The 23,655-nt window shown below is 41.0% G+C and overlaps 1 protein-coding gene across 1 annotated transcript in view; it reads right to left on the bottom strand.

Annotated features, from left to right (window-relative positions):
- Positions 1-23,655, bottom strand: part of SORCS3 (sortilin related VPS10 domain containing receptor 3) — a 264,737-nt gene that overhangs the window by 140,193 nt on the left and 100,889 nt on the right. The window contains exon 3 of the mRNA XM_015867276.3: positions 7,822-7,921. Coding sequence (XP_015722762.2) covers positions 7,822-7,921 — 100 coding nt within the window. The remainder of the gene's footprint in view (positions 1-7,821; positions 7,922-23,655) is intronic.

The raw sequence follows: 23,655 nt of genomic DNA, 5'->3' as shown, positions 1-23,655 counted from the left end.
AATAGCATAGGGAAACTATATTTCTTACTTAGGAAAGGTCAGAGAAAGCTACAGAGAAAATGAGTCTTCTCTGAATTCAAAAGAGACAGTAAAAATCCTTTTAAAAGGAAAAACTCTTCAAGTCCTCTTCTCCAAGTATTACAACATCTGTAACTCAAATGAGCTCTTTTACAGTTTCAGGTCATGGTTCTGCAAACATTTACAAAAATTTTCTCTCCTCCTAGGTGACAAATTCAAGCTGAATTAATCAGACAAGTAGAGAGAAGCCCGTTCAGAAGAGCTCACAAGACTGAACCTCGTAGGTAAAACACACCATGTCACACATTCTCTGACTCTGCCACAGAAATTATGTGTGACCTTGAGGAAATCATCCTTGCTTCATCAATAAGTAAAGGGAAATAATATTACTTCATTCCCTATTTAAATCGTCGTAACTGGCAACCGATGGCAACTGCCCCTGAAGTATATTTACCAGACAGAATGTACTGCAATGTTAATGAGATCAGTCACATTTGTGCAGCCCACTGGTAAAATCAGAGAAGACTGAGTTCATCTGATCCAGATGCTGGATCTTTTCCTGCACAGCAATGGGCAGCTTCTTACCACAAAGGCTCCTGGCTAGGTACCATGTGCTTTGAAGCACTGAGAACACCCTAGACTGCTCAGTGGGTCTGGAGAAGGGTGCAGAAAAAGATAACTGCAACTCAGTTTGCAGCTCAGGTAGATAGCCCTGTTAATGGCAGCTGCAAAGCCAAGAGCTATTTAGTAACTGTATTTCACTGGACTGAGAAAAAGATTAGGGATAAAAGACTGTAGAAAACCTGTTCTATCACTCTTGCCCTGTGGCTCTAACTAAGAGCCTGTATGCATCATAAATACGTCCTGTAAGACTACACCAGCAAGTGCCAATTTGCAGTACATGCTGTTTATCACAGTATCAGAATAATAAAGGGGTACCAAGAACCCTTTCATTTGCCATATGACTTTAGAGTACTCCAGAGTGCAAGAGTACACACTAATATCCTCAGGGATATCCTGATATTCCTCACTGATAGCCAGGGATTCAATCTTAGGGGAGAAAAAACAAAACAAAAACAACAGCAAATGATTAATGGGAGCTGTGGCAAAGGATAGCAGCTCAGTTGAAGATGGCTTAGTAAGCACCAGGTGCATGCTGGAACCACTGCTTCATCAGCCTATCACACATTCGATGAGTAGAAAAAAAATAAATGCTGAGCAATTCCCTTTGGGACAAATTGGGCAGAAAACTCAAGACAAAATCAAAGTGACTTCAGATCATGGGTCTGCCCCGAGGTTCCATCAAAGCTCAGGAATTCCCCTAGGAGATGCGTGAGGCCAGCACAGGGTTTGCTCTCAATTACTCTCCAAGTGAGAAGGAAGAAATAAAAAGGAGGTCAGTATGACTCACACTCACTTAGGATCTCCAACTCCTACACAAGGCAATGTCACTCCCAACACACTCTCTAGTTTCCAGTCAGGTAGGTACATTCCTCTGTGATTCCAATATAACAGTCACAATTTACTTCTTCCTTCATTAACCTAAACTGCAACACAGCAGTTTAGTTGCTCTCTTCCAGCTCATAAACAGTTGCCTCACTTCACCCCCCAGTAGCAGCACAGAAACAAACCGACCTAATTAGATTTAGCTTTTAGAGCTTTTAACTCTGCAAATATATCTAAGCATTTCTCATTCCGATGGGCCAAGTCCAGAGGCACTAATAGGTATGAGAGGTGTCACACATCCTTGGCTTTTATAGTTTCAGTCATTTGGCCCTTCCATTTTGACTATATGACAACTGGGAAGCTGGCCTGTAAAACCATTTACTCAAGGCTCTTTAGCTGAGCACTGTGAATTGATTCCTTTTTTATGCTGCTTGCAACTACAGTTCAAATTCCTTAGCTAGAAGGTCTACCTATAAATAAAATCCCAAATGTTTCAGTTCTGCTATGAGGAAAGAACTAGGGAATCCTCATTTCAGTCACTGTAGCTGAGTGATATTTATATGCTGACTTTCTGCACAGATAGAAAGACTACAGACCTTTTAATTTTTCAAGCTATCGCCTACAACAGTGATGGTAAGAGCACAGGAAAAAAGCTAAAGATGACTGATTCCAATTGAATTGCAAAGCAAATTCAAAGAAAGGTATTTCTAAGACATCAGAACTGTCATCACAGATCTTAAATGCAATCAGGGCTTTACATTTATCCATGTCTCATCTCAGCAATGCAATGCTATATACAGGCAAGTACATTTTGGTTTGATTTTGTCAGTTAAAGTTGTCATTCTCTTCCTTTTTTTCCCCTCTTTTTCTTCTTTTTTTTTTTTTTTTTTTTTTTCTTTAATGCTTTTTAACTTCATCCTCTCAACCTCCACAAGGATCCCAAGGGTAGAGATAAAATTTTCTCAGTGGAAACTGGGTTTTCAGCTAAAAACCTTCACCAATAATATTCACTTTACAGAACATTTCATGGAGGAAAAAAAAAATATATATATATATATATATATATAAGAAATCTGTAGATCAACAACAGTTCCTCAGGATTCAAAATGGTACCTTGGTGCCCAAAAGGAGCAGTGTTTCAGATGCATAGCAGTTCTATTCTCATCTTCCTTATGCACCCTTTGGAAAGAGTCTGTGTCCACCTGTGACAGATCACTTTCAAAATCACAAGAAGAAAGGAGATGTTCACGAGATTAAGTGATCTTACTCAACAGAAGAACCCAAGATGGAGAAGAGGGACTTGGAGCACTTTAGCTCCAAGATGTGCCATTTCAAAGTGTACATATATAAGGAACCTAAGGCTCAGCTATGGAACTTATCCATTTTTCTAACAGAAAACTTTCAAGAATAATTTTAAAAGGACAGGAAAAAAAAACCCTGAAATTAAAATTCAAGGGAAATATTCTTATTAAAGAGTGTTTTCCCCCTCTGGTGCTTTGGAAGACAAACTCTGCTGTGAAAATCTGCCTCTAGTAAAATGTAACTAACGCCCAAACTACAGCATTAAATTAAAGGTCAGCGGAGAACTGAGATCTCTGCCCAGCCAACAGCAAGGAGCATTTTGTCATATCCCTTAAAGACAGAAAAGAGGCTGTGGGGTAAAATAGCCAAAGCTGTGCATTTTGCAAGCCCCAGCTTTTCAGGGCACACAGCCACCTGACCTTCAAACTGCAAGGAAAGTATATTGCCAAACATACACGAACATTTCCCCTTTCTGAAGTTCACAGCAGAATTACCGGGCTTGTTAAAATGTGTATGTCAGCTGGGCCAAAGCAGATGCTTTTTCATGCAGCCTTTGAGGCAAACAACTGGGGGGTGGATGCACTGAGGGAAAAGATGCGTCCTGGAATACACTCTGCCAATTAGAGCATCTTCATGGGTGTGGAAGTGTCACAAATACAGACAACCTGACTTCTCATCAGGGCTCAAAGCAGCAATTCATAAGAAAGCCTCAGTCTTCATGACTACAGAGACTGCTAGGTCTGACAGTCACCTGGAAATCAAGGTAATTTTTCTTCATCTATGGAAAATTCCTTTTCACTTCCCCAACAAGGAGGAACAAACAAAGCAAACATCTCCCAGAAGAGCAGGTACAAATCTTGCACTTTTGGTCACCAACATGGGCACACTGGCCAGCTGCAAAGAGGTCTGAACCCTGAGCTCCTTCATTCTCAGAAGGAAATTAACAGTACAAACAATCTATAGGAGATGAAGTCATCCTTGTTGGGAGCAAGAAGCATTTCTGCTCTGCTAAAGCCAGTGGTTACAGATTCACATGGGCAGCAGCCCAGCCTGCCTCCTTATGTCAGTGCTTCAGAATGATCCCATTTGTAATGGTGGGTCAGGTCAGATCAACAGGCTGGCTCTGATTACTAACAATGGTATGTGAGAGGCAAATGAAATTGTAGCTGGGAAGTGTTCTCAACAGCTTAACTTCTGGTTAGCCCTTAATTATAACTGCAAAGCCTCAAATTACACAATGGAAAAGTCCATTTTCCAAATATCTTCATGTGGTTTCTGGGAAGTAACTTGCATGGACATCACCACCCCAGATTCAAACCAGTCATCAAGTAAGAGCTGGGATCCAGTGCTGCCAGTGCCCAGCACCACACAAGGATGCAGTGAAAGCTCTTGGCTATGATGCTCTGTGCACTGATTAATTCTGAGCCTGGGAAGGGTTGATATCTCCCAGCGGCAACATGTAAAACCAAGGAACATCAACATACTCAGCCTGGCCTCTAAGTGCAACAAGCCAGCAGAGCTAGGTAATGCCCAGCAAGAACTAAGGCCATCTCAATTTATCACTGTGATATAACTACAGAGTGTGTTTCTTCACCTTTTCCCCCCCATCTACTGCATCTTTCCTCTTCAGACACAAACACATCATCTCTCCACTGTGATTTTTCCCACGGATAAACAACAGTGGCTGATATGTTTCACAGATGATCAAAGGGCAGGATGGAGAGGACCGTCTGCTTTCAGGCTGCTCCAGCATTTTTCAGTCTTCTGTGCCAGGAAAGATGTTTCAGAACATGACAGGACACCAAATATTGACAGAGGTAATATTCAACAACATCCTGAGGCTATCTAGTATGAAGATGGGAGAAATACACAGGAGCAGCCTAGAAGAAAGTTCCAAAATGAACATGAAATGAATAAATTTGACTAAAGAGATAAACTAAACTGAAACAAACTTTTAGACTAGAAGATAAAGGCCAAATACACATGAAGCTAACTGAGGACATGTTTTTGCCATTGGTGTTACGTAGCACATGGTCAGATACAGTCTTTGTGGGGGACAGAATAAAACCCACAGTGAATTAAATATTTTGAGGCCAGAGGTGCCTTTAGGTCATCAAGTCGGATCTCCCTGTGCAATGTGTTCCAGAATTTGGCCAAATCATTCCTGCTTTAAGCTTGGTATTTCCTCCAGAAAGGAATCTATTTTGTAGGAAAAGCATAAATGCTTGAAGTATTATAATTCAAAATAAATCCTGAGGACTTTATGCCCTCCCATATGGGTAAGGCAAGCATCAGATGTGGCTTTCTGGAAGCCAAGAGAAGGGGAATGATACCAGCTCTCAGCCCACAGGCTGTAACTGTACCTCATTCATCTCCTCCACCCCGCATTTCAACTCCAGCCCCAATTGATCTCCCAGTACTGCAATAATAGTGATGTTGGTACTGAGAAATTGGTGTTCCACCATCATTTGGCAGCACAAAGCAGTGAAATACAGCAGGAGCTGCCAAAAATAATTACCATGTTCCCACCAAAAACTAAAAAAAAGCTTTTATTTTAAAAGAAGAAGAAAGAAAAAAAGCTAGTCTTTAAATCCTCTTTCCTCACACTTTAATTGAGCCCAGGGTTATGCCACAATTCAGGTAAATGATGTTTATATAACTGGCATTTGGCTGAATGCATAATTCCTATTTAACAGCTGAAGAGAGGCATTTTGGGGCTTCAAAGAAATCTGACAGGTAATTCCCACTGTTGTTCTGCAGGGTAGCTGAGAGGTAATTATCCTTCTCACTAGTAAATCAATTAGGAATGAATGTATAGAAAGCTCTCCCCCTCCTCCAAGTAACTGCTAATCCTCTAAGCGCTAATGAGCAGACACTGCTAGCAACCCATCAAAAATCGACAGGAGCTGTGAGGGACACAGGGTCCTATCAGTATGTGAAAGCTAACGCCTAATGAGAGAACATCTTGCGTGGAAAGGGTCTTTTCAGATCCCTGTATACACGTCTGATGCTTTTGGTATCCTTTTCCCTACTATTTATTGCCTCAAAGTGTTATTTTTGAGGCTCACAACAAATCACTGCATCGCATTCAACTCAGCAGCACTGTGCTCTTACGGGTGAAACACAAGGGATCTAGATATTCTCTACTGGGGTACCACTGCTTTTCAAACTGCTCTCCGATTCATTATTGATGGTCATCCTCAGGAGCTCAATAAAAATGTGATACTTACTCTTCAAGCCATTTATGGATGAACAATATTTACCCAGATACATTTGGAGGAGATTACAACCTAAGTGTATTTTCTGCAGCACACAACCTTGTGAATCTGTAAGGGGTAGGTACACAGTAAGCCTGATAATGAATTCGACAAATCCTGATGCTCAAATCCATTGACATCTTCTCCAAGCATTTTTCAGATTCTGAATCAATGCTTGGGATTGCTTTGCTGGTCAACAAGGTAGAGACAGCTCCAGACTAGGACAAACCACCTGTTTAATCATGCACAGTAAATATATTTAGCAGAGGTAGAAAGAATGAAAACAAGCTGTTCCCACAGCAACCACACTAAAGCTGGTTTCCTAAGGCTTTTCCTTACAGTTTGTCTCTACATTTCAAAAGATTTTTTTTTTTTGGAAGGGAAGAGAGGAGGGAAGACAGACAGACAGATGAAAAAGAAGATGGAGAAAAAAAGATCACTAATCTGTAAAGCCCAATAGCTTGAAAAATTGCTGGAAGATAATCATATATCCTAGTACTGTGATTTATGAAGGAGACTTTACATCAGTGATGTAGATTTGTAACTGAGCATATTGCCTCCAATTTTGGGTGGGCAGTTGCTTTGGAAACAGAATGAAGAAGCATTAACTCTTCAGTGCCCACCGTGTTCGTTCTGGCAGAGGGTGTGAAGGCCAGGAGAGCTTATTAGGAAACATCTTCTTTTCATTTTGCTCAAAACAAAGAAGTCAAAGAAGTTTTAATCTTTTGCACTGGAAAATATATAAGCTTCACCCTGTCCATCATCTTTTCCTTCCCTTCTTAAAACTCAAAGGCATACATTTTCTCCTATAATAATCAGAGCTATGACTGCCTTAAGGTTGCACACACTGAAATAAGCATCAATCTTGAAACCTCTGTGGATTGACCAGTGATGGAAAAAACAATAGCAGTAATAATGATACTAGGAGCAGCAGAATACAAATTTGGAAATCTACTGAGGGAGACAAGAGCTATGCAGTTTGGATGTGATGAGACAGAATTTACCACACCCCATTCTAACCACTTCAACTACTGCCAGCATTTTGCTATGAGCTACAGCCCTCCCACATTGATTTCTGTGGGCAGCTAAGTGTACCTTTGTCACATTACCACCCTTGAATCCACATAGGACATAATTTTAAACCAAGAATGCATTGAATAGCAACTCCCAGGCCAAGAAACAACTCAGACAGCCAGAGCCCTTATAGCATCACATGGAAAGCATGAACAGGTGAGTGAAAGTCATGACTTCATCTTCTCTTCTACACCTCCGAATTACATCTTAGGTTCCCCACCCACTTGCTTGAGCATACTCTCCTTTTGGCTCCTTGATGTGACATAACCAATCAAAATGTCAATTACATTTCTACCTCCAACTTTGTCACAAAGCCAGGAAATATATAAACACTGAATGCAAGAAGAAATGCCCTTTACCTTGCTATTTCTACTAATAAAGAGACAGAGAAGGCAAACAGAGGTGTATTAGCTAAAGTCAGGGTGAGCAAGAAGCATTTGTGTGCATTCGGCTTCTTTAAAGGTGTAAAGTCAAAAGCAAATAAAAGCAACCCTTTCACTCCTTTAATTTATTCAGCAGGAGATTAAGGACTCCATCCCCACAGCGAGCAAAACAGGCATAATTCTACTGAAATCCAGGGAATTACACTAGTGTAACTTAGACAGCAAAATCAAGCTCCCGTGAATTGCCAGTGGATTTCACTTCAGGATCATAATTTCTCTCAGAAGGAACTAAAAGTCATTATTTTGTTTCTACATCTACCAGCTTGATGACTCTCCCTTACCTTCCTCTTGTTAGTGGGACACACATAAAAGTAGCTCAGCACAGTCTTCAGGCCTACTTTGTCATTTAGCTTTTCATAGGTAGTGCCATAGTCTGTTGACCTGGAGAAAAGAGGAGACAAAAAGAGTGTATGTGGTTATTATGGGAAGGAAAATGACTGTGTGAACAGACACTTGGGGTTGTAGCTTGAACGCTGTTAACCTTAAAATAGAAGCTTTTGAGTTTCATTCAGGATTGCAAGTGGAAAAGAAGATACGTGGGTCCTTTGGGACAGGGTCTGTCGCTGCATCAGTTCATCCTACAGCACGTGGGGAATTGCAATGTACCCACAAAGATTTTTGTGGACTCTGGTCTAACATGCTAGTGTGGAGTTGTAAATGACACCTATGTTAAGACTCTGATCTCAGCAGCATCCTTAGCACAAATTCCCTTTTCAGACAAATCCAGCAGAAGAATCCAAATTAAACTCATCAACAACAATTTTAAGTAGGCTGATTTTTGACTTTGAGATGGGGATACAAATGTGGCTCATAATTATAAGAGCTGAATTCGTGTCTAGATAAAAATGTATCTAAACCAGCATCTTGAGTCTTTAGTCACCCCCATCCTACTCTGTGCCAGGAACTGAGTTTTTCTGGGTTGCAGAGACAGATTCAGGCCTTTACACTAGCAAACCCCACTCAGAAGAGCAGATGATCTGGGGGTGGCATTTCTTGTTCGTGACTGGGGAAAAAAAGAAAAAAAAAAAAAAAAGAGTTGCTTAGTCACAGAGGGTTTTCTGTAGTTTCCTCCTCCTCATTTGTGGGCATGTTTGAAACCTCACTTTGCCCTGCTTGTTTCTTTTCTGCTTTCACACACTGCTTTTCCTAACAAACAAGATTTTTCCCACCAGAACAAATTGACAACTATGTAAGGCCAGGATCCTACACCTGAACAGAGGCCAACACCAGGTGCTTTAGAAGGGTATAAAAATGCACAAACAGCCAACTTATCACACTTGAACTGTGCACAGAGCCCAGCTCCTGACCCTATGCAGCTTCTATTGTATAGACAGAGCAAATACAAATCTCACAGGGTGAACAAGAAAAGCTTCATTGGAAGACTGCCTGGATCTATCTATGATGTTATTAGGACCAGAATTCAGAGCCCCTACTCTCCTTTCCCCACTCACTCTTTCTATTTACTAAACAAGTTATTAGAGAACATCCAGTACCTTACCTAACAACTAGCTTCTGCTGGCCTGCAGTGTTTTGTTCTTCCTGAAACCAGTCCCATGCTTTTTGTCTGGCAGAGCAATGGCCTGTATTACACTTCTGGCATCCATATGAACAGTGCCACAGTGCCCAGGAGCTTCACATTCCCATTCTGGTGGCTGCAGAACTGAGTGTTACCTGGACCCTCACCTGGCTCCGTCAGTCTCCTGGTCGCTGCTGCAGGCCAGAACGGCACCAAAATACTAAAACAGAGCCACTACAACATTAATGCTTAATATTCTTTTATGTTAATGTATAGTGTTGATATTCACTGGGTCCACATAAGTATCTTAAAGGTAATCACAATAACATACTGCATTTCTGTAGAAGTTTCCTACAGAAAGCACTGGAAGCTTCTGTCTCACTAGGTGTCAATACAACACAGATTACATAGAAGATTTCCCCCTCCAAAAAGACTTCAAACTGAAGCAACTTGATTAATAAAACAAAATAATCCAAGCCAATCAATTCCACTACACAAGGCCCACATTACACATTAATTCAACAGGTCAGGAATCTTTAAGCAACAGCAGGCCCAAATCAGTGTGTAACAGACAGAGAGCGCATACTAAGTTTTCTCTCTCGTTGCACTCTTCCAACTGCTCTGAAGCTCCAATTAAGCCACATCTGTGGCCACACATGTACAAGGCACCATTCAGAGAAAGAGATCACTGGTTTCAATCATCATTCAAAGAAAATACAAATAATAAATTAATATTTTCACAGAGCTGCTTTGGTTTTGTTCTCCTAGTCTTTCTCAGATCTCCCAAAATGCCTTGCACTTCTAAAGATGCAGGCTGGATGCCCTAATGACTCTTTCTCATTAAACCATTATCACTCGTTGCATTTGCCCTTTGAAAGAATAGATAGAAAGGAAGTAGGATCATTATTTCATTAGCTTCTCTAAGGTTTTCTTTATTATCATGACAGTCACCACTGGCTTCATAGAAATGTCTCGAAGGATATCACAATTAATATACTGTATTTTCATAGCTCTTTCCCATCCTAAGAAGCTGAAGCTTTTGTTTTGTATTAATCCATTCAAACTAACAAAATCCCAAAGGGCCATACTGGGAAATATCATCTCCGTTCTAGAGATGAAGGAACTGAAAGCCTGCATAGGTAATGGTGCATTTTTTCAAAGGCAGGCATCTACAAATAGCCTTTTCAGGTTCTTTAATCACCAGGTACAGAACTTGATAAACAAACCTGCTAACTCCTAACACTACCTAATTCTCTAATATGAAAACAAGTATTTATCAAGGCAACAAACAAACAAACAAATAAATAAAAAGAAACTTGGAAACTCAGCTGTTTAAACAACCCAGGCCTGAACACTTCAGGAGGTGTGACCCACAGGTGGAACTGAATAGCCTGGGCTCTGACAGACAGACCTGAGCCAGCCAACTCAAGTATCATTATAAGTGTTAATCACAGCCATAGGGATGTGAAGCAGAGGTGTGGAATCCTCTCCTCAGATGGGTTCTATCTCAGAGCTCTGTCAGGCCGAGCAAAGGAGACAGTTTGTTTTCAGCCTTAGCTATTAAGTGATAAAGACAAGCTATAAAATACGTAATCAATCTCCTAGAAGCAAAAGAGCTACAAATGCTGGGAGGGACAAGCCATCCTCCTGGAGCACATTTGACTGTCCTGTGAGGGGGCTTCTCTGTGCCTGTGACTTTGCTGTATGTGAAGAAAGAACAGCCACAGTATTGCCTTCAGATTATCAGTGTTTTACGTATAGTAAAAAACCTTATGCATCCTCTTCCAGATCAGATTCCCAGCATGCACACACTGAAGCCCCACACTGAGAACCATGTGGATGCACAGCTCCATGCACCTCACACAGCACCAGGAGCATACACAGCCCAGATTAACATTTTCTTCCCACCACCTGTGCCTGCAAACTACCTGCCGGCAGTTGCCTTTCTCCCAATGCCCCCTTCTTGTTTTCACCCATTGGCCAATTTTCTCCCAGTCAGACAGAGAAACAGAAACCCTGGAGTAATGAAATTTCTACAAATCCCATGAAAAAAGCAAACATCAAAAAGAGAGCAAACATATTCACACTCAGAAAGAAGCGGTAGAATGAAACCAAATCCCATGAGACACAAGAGCAGGCACAGATCCGAACATCCAGCTGCAGGAAAACATTCAAACACAGCTCACATATTAATGCACTACAAAGAATCCATCAGCACAACACAAAGAGACAGGCTGCTGAGCTTCCATTGCTTTCGAAAATTTGTTTCTTTCTCTGTCTTGCCTGTCCTCTCCCTCAAGCTACCCTCCCTGAGATAAAGGCCTTCCTCAAATCAAGGTCCAGGTGGCCCATCCCCTGGGGCAGCCCCTTTCAGCATGTCTTCGGGTGGCTTAGAACTCACACAAAAGCCAATTTAGCACTAACTCCATTACCCCACTTTACACCACAGTAGCAGAAGGGTTGCAGAGTCCTAAATCAGGAATAAGGCTGCCTACACAACAATTTTTAATACTGACAGGGCAGAGGACTGCTCCTCAAGAAGCTACCAGTCACCTAGCAGCAAACATGGAGATTTTCCTGGGGACCGTAGGTTCATTTACTGTAAAACAAGGGTGGAAGAATGAGATGCTGGTCAAACAGCAGTCCTTAGGAATGGGTACTCGCTGCTTGAGAGAGCAGTGCTGCCATGTTCTGTCTCTGCCTTGCTGAAGCTTTTGAAATAAAATGAAATTATTTCTTTTCCCTCTTGTTTAAGGTTTTTGACTTGTTCCTGTCTTTAGGTGACAGTGACCACTTACAGCTGAGCATCCTTCACTCCCAAAGACTTTTTCATATTTAGAAACAACAGAGATAAGTAATCTTTCCTCTCCTAGGGTTGCGTATGAGCCTACACAAAGTCAGAGTTGGGGCAGTCAGAGACTCAGGCAACCAAAGTCCTGGAACAGAAACATGAGGTTAACTCCCGAATAGACCTATTTTTTTCTTTATTAGGTCACAAAAATGGCTCTACCAGGTCAGCTCAAAAGATCATCTAACCCCATGGGCAGGATGCTATGAGTCCTATTACTTAATACTATCAAAATCAGCTGTGATGGAGCTAACCATCAGAATTCAGTCCTTTGCCCTTCCCTCTCTGCAGCTGATGAATCTGGATCTGGACACTGTACAATGAAAGTACCCACAGAAGCCCTGTTGGTTTACACTTGATACTTAACAGACAAAAATCCATGTATCAGTACTCTGTGAATCTTTCCTTTTTCAGAGCTTCTCCTTTACCCAGACTTGATTACCGAGTGGCTGTAATAAATGTCATATTGCAATACTGTACATCTACAAAAAGAAACTACTATCTCTTTTTGTCTCCATCCCACTAAAGAAAACAAAAGACAGTAATGAATGTCTGTAAAAAAGAACAGAAAAGCAAGAAGATGGTGCTGCTTCCTGATGTAGGTTCTCAGCCTATAGCAAACTGTAGATCACAGATTTCCTAAATTGAAGATGATGCCTTTGTGTGCAAAAGCCATCAGTGGGCTTTTAGTTCCATAAATCTGTCTAACCTCCCACAGGGAAACTTTTGGCAACTTCACTATCCTGTGGTAATAAACGCCCACAATGTACCCACATGCATTATATTAAGGGATGATCTCCCTTGTTTTAACTTGATAACATAATTCAAAGCCCACCGGCACAGCTTAATGAGAATGAAACCATGGAACCACATCTGCCATTTGTGATTTCACCGAATCTTGTCACATTCCCTGCAGATTCAGCAGTCTGGAAACTCCCCATTCATTTAGCCACTCCTGGCAGAAATTATTTCTCCCTCTAATCATCCTGTAACTATTCTTTCTAGTCCAATTACATCTTTTGTTATGAAGTCCTTGGAGAGCAAGCTCTGTGATTTTTTTATCTTGGTAGAAAGAAAATAAAAATAAAAAAGCTATTCATATATATCAACAAAAATGAAGCGTGTTTAAAAACATCCTAAATCAATTCACTTTCCACCTTTATACCAAAGGTGGCTTCCCTTATAGTTCTAGAACCCAGCAATTCTGGTCTCTTACTTTCAAAAAGTAACTTATCAGTTTCATAACTACCTACAACCACAGGTGTTAGTGGGGAGAAAAGTTCAAGGAGATCATAGTTTTGGTGTTTCCTCTTGGAAATATATTTTTTTCCCTTTTCATGCCATTCAATTACTCCTTCCTCAATTTTTTTAATTAATGAACTATTTCTATCAACAAACTTCTGAATGACTTGAAGATGACCTTTGTTGATAAATTTCTATTTATAATGTATGGTAAAGATTGGCAAGGCAAAATGATCTTTCATGATGCTTTAGTCATCCTGATTCACAGCTCTAAATAAAGGAGATAAGATACTCCCAAGTAGCAACAATGGCCTCCTCCTTTTTTTTTTCCCCCTCCAGATTCTTCCTTTTTTTCCCTTACTCTTTTCCAGTTCTCACTTTAACTCTCACAGGGAAACGTTTACACCAAACAGTCATTCCTTTGTAGAAATGACTGCTCAGAATGGCATTGACCCAATCTTTGGAGATGCCATGAGCATGGCATGCAGGCTCTTGTTCCTCAGTGGTGAAAATGCATTTTAAGTGGTGGTGACTATGTTGAAAAACAGTGCTCTGTAACTAAGAATTTGCTCTATCAAATAGTGTTAGTGTGGTCGTTGCATCTGTTGTAGCTTCCATGGAAATAAACAGGAGGTTTTACTTTCAGAGATACCTACATATATTAGAGGCACTACACTTTTACTGCGGGACACAGATTTGTTTAAAGGCAGCTCTAAAGTTCCCACCATTTTGCTTCAACTAAAAATGGCATTATTTTTTTTTCCTGAAGTTGAGAAAACTAACCAAACTAATGGATCCTTATAACTCATGGCAGGCAAGCATCTGAACTATAACACCCAGATCAGTCTAAAAGCCTGCTGCAAAGTATGCTCTGCATTTAGCAAAACTCAGATTCTGATCAAAGCAAGCAGGCCGCTTCAGGTTTGCAGTGGTTCCTAAGCATTGCTTTATATTCTGCTGCAGAATAACCCACAATAAGGAAGCAGAAAAGAAACAAAGACTGGTGTCTCCTACTGTGATGCTAAAATAAGTACTTCCACAGCAAGAATCCAAATTTCCTTTACCTTAGATGTTTGCCTGAACATCTTAGCTGCCTATGAGCTGGTTATTTAACCCTAGCTCCCAAAACTATCCATATGTATTGGGTTAACATGGCAGGGTTTTGGTAGCTGGGGTTTGCTGGGGTGGTAAGTTAAGAGCCAGCTCCACCTGCTCTGAAAGAGATCAGCCACTGACCAGAGATGAGTCACAAGCAACACTGATTGTACCTGTTGGAGAGCGGATTTAAGAAAGGGAAAAAAAGCCTGCTGTTCAACAGTAGCTGGGAGTGAGAATCATCTGTTTGTCAAGTCTGACCTGAGACAAGGACATCACATCCTTGCAAACACCACCCAGAAAGTTCAATTCCCAGGAAATGAATGACTGGAACTAAGGTATTCTAGCTTCACAAAGTTCTCTTTTTCTTGTCACGCTGATCACTTTAGTACTGTGAAATGTATGGAAAAGCATTACTGTTATACAGCTCTAAAGTACCTCATCATTACTCACTTCCCATTTGTTCTAAAAAATCTGACATATTTATCATGTTCTTCATTCCAGTGTATTCTAATTTTCCAAAGAAGTGTCACTTCTGACATAACGAGGTGTGTTAACTTTTCCAAACTGTGAATCATTCAAAAACTGAAGTAGTTGAAAAGAGAGCAGCATGGAGGTGGTACAGTCCAGTGCTTCACTCATAGATATTAGAAGTTCAGTCATAGATATTAGAAGTCAGACAACTTCCAAACAACATACACAGTCAGCCTGCAACACTTTCCACTTCCTACCTCAGCCAACCGCACAAGCCTGACACTTCACTGCAGCTCTCAGCACCGCGCCCACACAGCCAGAACGGAACTACAGGATCCTATTTGACCTGAGGCAGGGCTCCTTAGTCCTACAGTTTTTCTCCCATTTAATTAACTTAGCTCCATGGGACAAGATTGTTTCTTACTGTATCTAAAACAATAAGAACTAAAAAGGAAAAAAATGTTCAAGAGATACAACTACCTGAGGTAATAGTGGGCTGATAGACAATGCAAGAAGATCCTCCTGGTTGTAAGAACATGTTTACCTTCAGTCACAACACAAGTGAGAGTCCCTACTTAGTACTGTTTTACAAGTAGTATGACAGATTCTCAGCTAAATCATCACAACTCTAGAAGACTCAGGTTAATGGCAGATCTGCACTAATCTAGCACTGACAGGCCTACGCTAATTTACACAATAGAGGTCAGTATACCTGAGTTTCTAAAGAGGTATGTTTGCTGTTTACATCAATGTTGATAAATGATTGTGATCCATAAGGTAGATTCTCAACATGGAAACCTACCCAACTCAACTGCTTGTGAGTTTGAGGCAGCTCAGATCGCGCACACCTGAACATTCCTGTACTCTTGTGCCTTAAGTCCCCACTGTTCAAAATATTTTCAAGCCACAGTTGGCTCAAGCTAAATTTTGCCCCAGAAAAGCCTCCTTTTTCTGCCATCCTTCTTTCTCAGCACTCAGACGCTTATCTAACGCAAAACGCTTCGCCTTGGGAGAATAAAGCAGTTGAATTTTTTTTCAGACAGAAGATCAATAAAGTGGAAACAGCTTGAAAAGTCAATCTGCTCCAGCAGTCCCCCAGGAGATGACTTGATGATTGTCATTTTAATGAAGGAATAGTAAACGGAGCACAAGGAAATGCACATCCCCTCCAAATTCACAAGGGGGGATACCTTAGGCTGAAAAGCAGGGAAAGAAGAAGCACACTAAGAGACCAGACATCTCTCCAGCTTGATAGGCCACATCAAACAGCAGTTGGGCTAGTAAGAGCTAACAAATTTCCTAAAACCGAGAATACAACTCTAGTAATACACTGCAGAGTGATATTTCCTCTAGGTATTAGATGAGAAATATTTTTGTTCAGGCCCTGAAGCACAAAGATTAATAGCCCTGATGCTGTTGCTCCTAAGTAGTGTGCTAGAAATGTGTTTCTTACTCATGCTGAAGTCACAACTTGTATCTAAATGGGTTTCTGGGGAGCTAAGCATCCTGCATATCATCAAAGCAAATAGAAAGGGAAACCTGACTGTGATGCTAGATGCCACGATCCTTTTTTTTCTAGGCATGCCATGGAGTTTCTTTGTCTTTGCTTTTAGTCATCATTCATGGAAAGAATCAAGTTCACAAGCAGGTAGAATGCAGACTGTGAGAGTCACTGAATTAAAAATTATGTTGTACTAAGTATACTGGACGACTTGGAGATCTGCAAGCTTCTGACTCCACCAGACTTCCAACATGATTGTGATCTTTCTTCCAGAGTCACACACAGTGACATATTTTGCTGTGACAACTACACAGGTTGGATGATGGCAGTTACCTCAAAGATTCGCACAGATGTGGACAGTTCAGCTATAAACTGAGATCAACACTTCGCTAGCCATGACAGGTGAACTGGAATTACTGTGTGAAGTCCCATGCCCTGTGCCATGCCAGAGGTCAGAATACATCAACATAACTGCCTATTCCAGCTTTCAAGTCAATGACTCAGTATGTCTGGGGCCTTTGGCCATGCTTTCTACTTGAAATTGTGCTGTAGTTCCACTCAGAATTTCTGTCTGTTTATGGACCATTACTCACATTTCTGCTTCCACAGATCCATGCTTTCAAGTAAATCAGAGCAAAAGCACAATACAACGTGTCTCTAATTGCATTTTCTCTCTGCATAGTTCCTTCAGAACTCTTGGACAGCTTTAAAGCAGTGGCACTGAAGTTCTTTCAGTCATGTTACATAGTATAGGAGAGAAACTGCTTTATTCCTTCATTCCCGCTGATGCTCTATTTAACACAGTGCTTCAAAAGGCAATGAGAAAATGAATCATGATGCTACATTCCTGAAGGGCACCATTAAGACCCCAGGGATAATGTCAGCATAAAGGGTCACTCATCTTTCCGCAGGTAGATTGCAATAGCCTGTGATTAATTAGGAAGTAGTGGCAGCTCATCATTAGCCATTTCCTAATCCTTTTTAGTTGCCTTACGAGAAAGCACGTGGTTTGTTTTAACATCAGCTTTAACATTCTGGGAATGAACCTTCCTGCAGGCTGAACAATCCTAGTCCTAATCAACCACCCATAGCAGGGGCAGTTTGCAGGCTGGTCTCTGCACATCTCTAAAGGTTTTATTCTGCAGACAGTTAGGAAAATAAAATATGGGTACTATAGAGGAAGGTACACACAATGCCACAATTATTTTTAACCTTTGTCACAACTGATATCAGTGCAGGAGCATGCTGAGCATGCAAAGATGTAAGGAAAACAGTGCATCTCTGTGACTTATTGCAAAGAGTCATGTCAGTGATGGGTGGCCATAAATCCAGGGTGGATGAAATTCCTTCCAGTGCTTCATCCCTACAGGAGGTCTCTGGGAGTAGGTTCAGACAAGAAATCTACTGGATTCATACAGTCATCTGAAATCCAGGAACTTCTATCAACACCACTGCCTTGAGTACACTCCTTGACTGCGCATGCTTTAGCATTAGAAACTACCCATCACATTCAAAACTGGAAGCTTCAGTACATTACAGTATGCTCCTCACAGCCTTCACTACATGTATATCACCCACTCTTAACTAAGTTCCAGAGCGGACCTACATCATTTAGCTAAATGAAAATAAAAATAAATAGATAAGTAGTATCATCTTCCACTAAAGAATAAAGGCCAAGAGTCAACAAAACTTTCCCCAACCCATTCCTTCTCTTTCCTTCATACTTCTCTAACTACTCTGGTTTGTGTTTACCTTAACCTTTGTTCATGCAGTCAGGAAGTGCCTTTTCCCAGACTCCATAGACTTGCTTATTTATTTGTTCTTGACTCAGAGGTAAAGGATTGTTTCCATGTTAATGAGCTAAAATCATGGATCAATACAGTTCACACTGAGACTTAAGTGCTGTGATTATTGAAAGCGGGAACACAGAAAGCGATGCTACATCATGTACAAGTGCATCTATTACACAGTTGCTAAGCTTTAAACAATGCATTTGTAACAATCCGACCAGCATGGTAAAATAACAGCTGTCTCTTCAAGACAACAGTAAATGCATTGGGGTGTGCTATCTGAAAGAGTTATTTCTTTGACCATACTTTCTTATACAACTGATGCCAAAGATGGAGCAAGTAAATAATGATGAGTTTTTCCTACAAGTAATTATTTTGCAGAGATTACACTCTAATAGCTCTAGTACACAAAATATTTACAGGAATTAATCTCCCTTCCTCACGGATAAGGGCAAATGACAAACACAGACTTCTTTGCCCACCCAACCTCTCCTCCCTCCCCCCGATCTTTTTATTTTTAAACCATATTCTGCCACCACTTATCAGGGTCCCTGCAGCAAAAATGGGAAAAAATGTTAAATGCACTGCTGGGAATGGGATCTCATCCTTAATGACACCATCAATAATTGCTGTCACCAGCTAATATCAGAGTTGCAACCTTACAGGGAAGATAAAGAGGCAGGGTTTTTCAGACTGTGCTTTCTAGACAGACTCTAAATGTGATTTTGCTACATGCTCTTAAATGCTGCCTGAATAGCTCATAGGAAAGCAAAAGCTAAAAGCAGATTGAAACTATACAGTGAGTAATAAAACTAGGATTGTCCTGTGGATGTCCCGGAACTGTGTTGGTCTCAGTAAACAGGAAGAAAACACAGTAAAGGCTGTTCTACAGCAAAGCTTACACCTTTGATGGCACTTCCTTGGCACTAAGGGCATCCCCAGACAGCTGCTTCTTCATGCAAACATATTCCTGTAATTCCCCAGCCATCAGGGCCCAGATGTCCCTTATGACTTTTCTAAATTGAGGCTACATTGTAAACCACTGAAAAGTTACTTAGAAACTCAGACCTTGTCATCGCAATCCAGACACCATTAAGAAAAGGTGCACTACAAGATTCTTTTAAGAAGAGGCTGAACAGTTCCTGGTTATAGCCTGAGGCTGGAGACTCGAAATCAGTGCCTCTACAAATACCTGCATCTTGGGAGCCTTGACACTACCTGCAATGAGCACAGACCTTCCCTCACACCAAGCTGTAGACCAGAACACTGCTCCCATTCTGTAAGATACACTGGAGGACAGATACTGACAATCTCCATGCTTTTGTACAACAAACCAAGAACAGACCAGTTGTTTGAATGCTTCTCTGTTCCTTCCCAGTGCAACCAAACATGCTCTTCAGATGAACAGAGGAGGAGACTGGCATACCCTGCCAGCCCTGGTTTCAGCTGGGAAGTAGCAGCTCCTCAAGCCCAGATGTATGGAGTCACAGTGTCTTCCCAGGTGATTCAATGATTAAGTCCCAGTCAGAATTAATATTTTAATCAACAGATAACAACTGAGAGATAAGCAGCATGCTGGGAAATCACCCTGAATTTCAGATTTTAGAGTCTCCACATAATAAATATTCAACACATCACAAATTTGTTTCTCCAAACCTTGCACCTTCTCCTTTTACTGCTCATGTCTTTCCACAAAAACACAATGTTTTGGCTCATTTTTTTTTAAAAGGTATGTATGTGACCTAAGAGGCAAAAGATCAGTGTTCAATTGATGGCAATCTAAACTACATGTCTCTTTAGTTACATGCATGAAACCTAAGAACACATTTTCATTGGTGAAAATGCTCATCGTTCTGGAACTATTTGGACCCCATCACCTGACAGTTTGGTCCATGCTCATGTCAGAATAGTCAATTCCAAGACTCTAAGCAAGAGCACGTCACAGAAACGAGGTGTAATGTGCCCCTTGCATGTAGCTGGGAGATGTGATCTGCTCCCAGCTCTGCCCTATGGCTCATCTCCGCACTCCTTACAATCATTGCAATCTCTGTTCACAAACACCACATAAACATGATAAATAATAGAACAAGAAAGACTTCTGCTGTGCTGCGAGCAGTGGTTCTCTTCAGCCACTTCTCTTCAAAAACAAAGACACACAGTATTTGATGTGTCATGCAGCTCTCCACTGATGGTTCCAAGACCATCACACGGATGAACAGTACCTTCTCCAGTCTCATTGTCTCACTGAGCGAGACAGGCAGAGCAGATTCTATCATCTTAACAAATAAGGGAATGGAAAAGTACAATGGTTTCATCCCTAATAACAATTGCTTTGGTTGTGCAAGCTAAACCTTTTGGACTGCATTAGCCCTACACCACAGCCATGCATACCCAATGCAAATCGAGATCTGTATTTATACTGTAGTAATAACTTGGAAGAACTTGTTTAATATCGGAAGACTTAGCGGAGCAGATGAATGGCTCTGACATGATATCCATGGGATAGAAATTCAATTAAAAACTGCAAGTGGCACGGAAGTAGTAGTTATTGTTCAACATGTATCGTGGGGCCTTTGTTGAAATACAGCTATTAGCTGTGCTGGTTGAGAAATTCTGTTTTCCTTTATGGCAATCTGTTAGCTTGTAGAAAATTAAATTAATAAAAACACAGAATTACTCTCACACTATTAGAACATAGCAAAGCCAAGGGCTAGTTATGTATTTTATAATTATGGATTAAGTACATTATGCCAAGAAAATTAAAGGGATGCCAGAATTATAATAAAAATGAAAGATTACTTGCTTCTAAAGGCTGACAATGTGACTATCACATGTAGTACATGCTGGTTTGTCAGCCGTTATCTTTCCCCATCACAGCTCTCCAGAATGTTAACAATTAATCCTAATGCTACAGCTACAGATGTGTTTAGCCCATAGTGGATGCACACTTGCATAGGAAGGCTACCTTATGCAAGCAGCATCTCAAATCCATCTTCTATCTTGGAAAATTAACTTTACTTCCTGAGAACAATGAAAAGGAGAATGGAGGAAGAATTATTTTCAGGTAGATGGAAGACAGAGCTCACTAGGAAAGAACTCCCCAGTCCACACCAACCTTTACCAAGTTCCAAAGACAGAAGAAACAGGAACAACTGGGATCTCACTGATTTTGAAATGCTGCATCATGATGAAACTATTTCAATTTTCTCCTCCACTCACAGGGTTTCCTGACCTCATTTCTAGGAGTAGATAGCTATATTCACATTGTAAGACTCCAGATGGAACTAGGGATCTCATGCTAGTCATTTGGGCCTATCCAGCTTTAGAAAACTAGTTCAAGACACCAGTCTCTGACCGAACACATCTCAGCTAGAGCAGATATGAGCACAGTGCATGGCAAAGTAGCAAGCAGCATAGGTACTCTACAAGCTCTTCTGCCTCCAGGTCAGAATTAAGGGGTTATTTTACTAGATTGTTGTATGTTTTTTGCTGTTGTTGTTTTGTTTTGGTTTTTTTTGGTGGTTTTTTTTTTTTCCGTTGTTGCTGAGTTGAGGATTTTAGCAACCAGTCTCCAAACAGTGATTTCTGTTGCTTCCAAGAGCTGTATTTATTACCTATGCTGTGTAAACACAACACTCTCTGCTCTAGGGAATGACCTAGCAGAAGATACCATGTTTCTCCAGTACAAGAACTCCAAGTCTAACACCTTAATAAATGTTTTACAGGTCAGACAGAGAGAGGTTAGTGACAGTTAAGGGCTCTCTGCTCCCTCTCCTTCCACATAGCTCAGCAGATGGACTGTGCTGAGTGGGCAAGGGGAAGCAGGTTACCACTGGCAAGCTTTCAGAGGTGTCAGCTCTACAGGTACAGAGGTACAGGTTGAGGACATGGCAAAAGGCTGCACTGTGCTGAGTTGGAGAACTATGAAATTATCAGGGTAATATAAAGAGCACACTGTTCTGCCAGCAGCCATTAAGTGGGCCACAAGCACCTGTACTTCTCTTTCCCCACCCCTCAAGAGTTATCATCTCTGGCTAGAAGCACTCACTAGGATCATGAAAATGTTTTGTTGTCAACTCCTCTGCTTCACTTTCCCCACTGAAAAGAAGAGATGAGCACACTGGATGACTTCCATCTTGTCTTTTTTAAAGGCATCTTCTGAGTATTTTTTCCATGAACAAAATACCTAGTGTGACCAACATGATTAAATAAGCATAGAGAAAAAAAAAAAAAAAAGAACAGCAAAATTCAGTTAATTTCTTGGGTTACATTCAAAAAACATCCAATACAGGTTCTTAGCTGAAAAATCATAACCTTAACTTAAATAGCATGAAGAGATATTGACCACCTGCTGCCAAAGTATGCCAAGGCATCGCTCTCTTCATAGGCCAAAAATTGAAACCATAGCATTTCCACTGCAGACAACTAACAGCATAATCACCAGTATGCCTGTGAATCTCCAGTGTCCTCCACATTTGCTGCAGCCCCAGGCTAGCAAAAGCAGGAGATTCTGCACAAGCTGTCTGTTTGCAGCATTGCCTGGGCTGCCTTTATACAGTGGGATGAACAAAAAAAAGACATCAGCCACGTTTGCTATTATCTGTGCTCACCAGCACCCACACTCTGTATCTGCCATATCAGCTGGGCAGCATCCTAACAAAGGGAGAAGAGAGAGAAATCTTCCCCTTGTTCCTGCCACATGCTCACCTCACCTTCAATTCCCAAACATTGATAGAAAGGATTAAAGAGAGTGCTACTTAAAACAAAATGGATATAGGATTCAAAAACCAATTACCAAAGTATAATCTTGCTCAGATGAGCGTGCTAAGAATAATTACTATCCACAAGATGAATGTTTGTTGAAGATGCATTACAGAAGACTGTGTAATTAAACATCACAACCAATCCTAATTTATTTACCAAACAATTCACATTTCAAAGCTCACCTGAACGCATTCAGGCAAAAGCTACTTGGGAATTTTTGTAGTCAAAAGTTTGGGAAACAGCAAAAGCAGGAAAATAAAAAGTAACAGGAGAAGTAACCAACTTATCACCACTAAAAAGGAGAAGGGTCAATATTGTCCTGCTCCTGACATCATTTATCCTTTAAAAAACATCATTTGGTAGAATAGAAAGAATCTCTGATATCAGCACATGCTTGGTCCAAGCAAGTCATTTCTAGGAAGGATCAAACTGATGCAGAACAAGACGGGGCACTGTGCCAGGTAAAGATTTTTGAAAGGCTGTTTGTAGAATCTGTGGGGTGGAGGAAGACAGCAAATGTAGCCTCTGTCAGTATCCCCCTAAAGTCCTTTCACTTCCCTTATTCTCACAGCTGAGGGAGAGCTTACATCAAAGATACGTGTGACAGGGCTATTATCAACCCACACATAACTTTATTCTTCTGCATCCATACTGTTCCCATCTCAGGTTGAAGCTGTTTTCAGAAAGAAAAAAAAAAAAAATGAAAGGCATCCTTATCTTGGCTCCTCTACAGTCTGGAGGACAACATAACACCCTACCTCCCAAGCAATCCAAGAGGCCCACAACCAGGTTCCAAGTGCCACAAGCCCTGAAGCCCAAGTCCTGAAGCAACAACACTAAGGTCTCCCCTTACCACATATCCCTCCAGCACTACTTACACCCTGA

The sequence above is a fragment of the Coturnix japonica genome, chromosome 8 (genome assembly GCF_054131305.1).
Source record: "Coturnix japonica strain WE chromosome 8, WE-NBRP24, whole genome shotgun sequence".
Lineage (NCBI taxonomy): Eukaryota > Metazoa > Chordata > Aves > Galliformes > Phasianidae > Coturnix > Coturnix japonica.
This window is presented reverse-complemented; position numbering and strand designations above follow the sequence as displayed.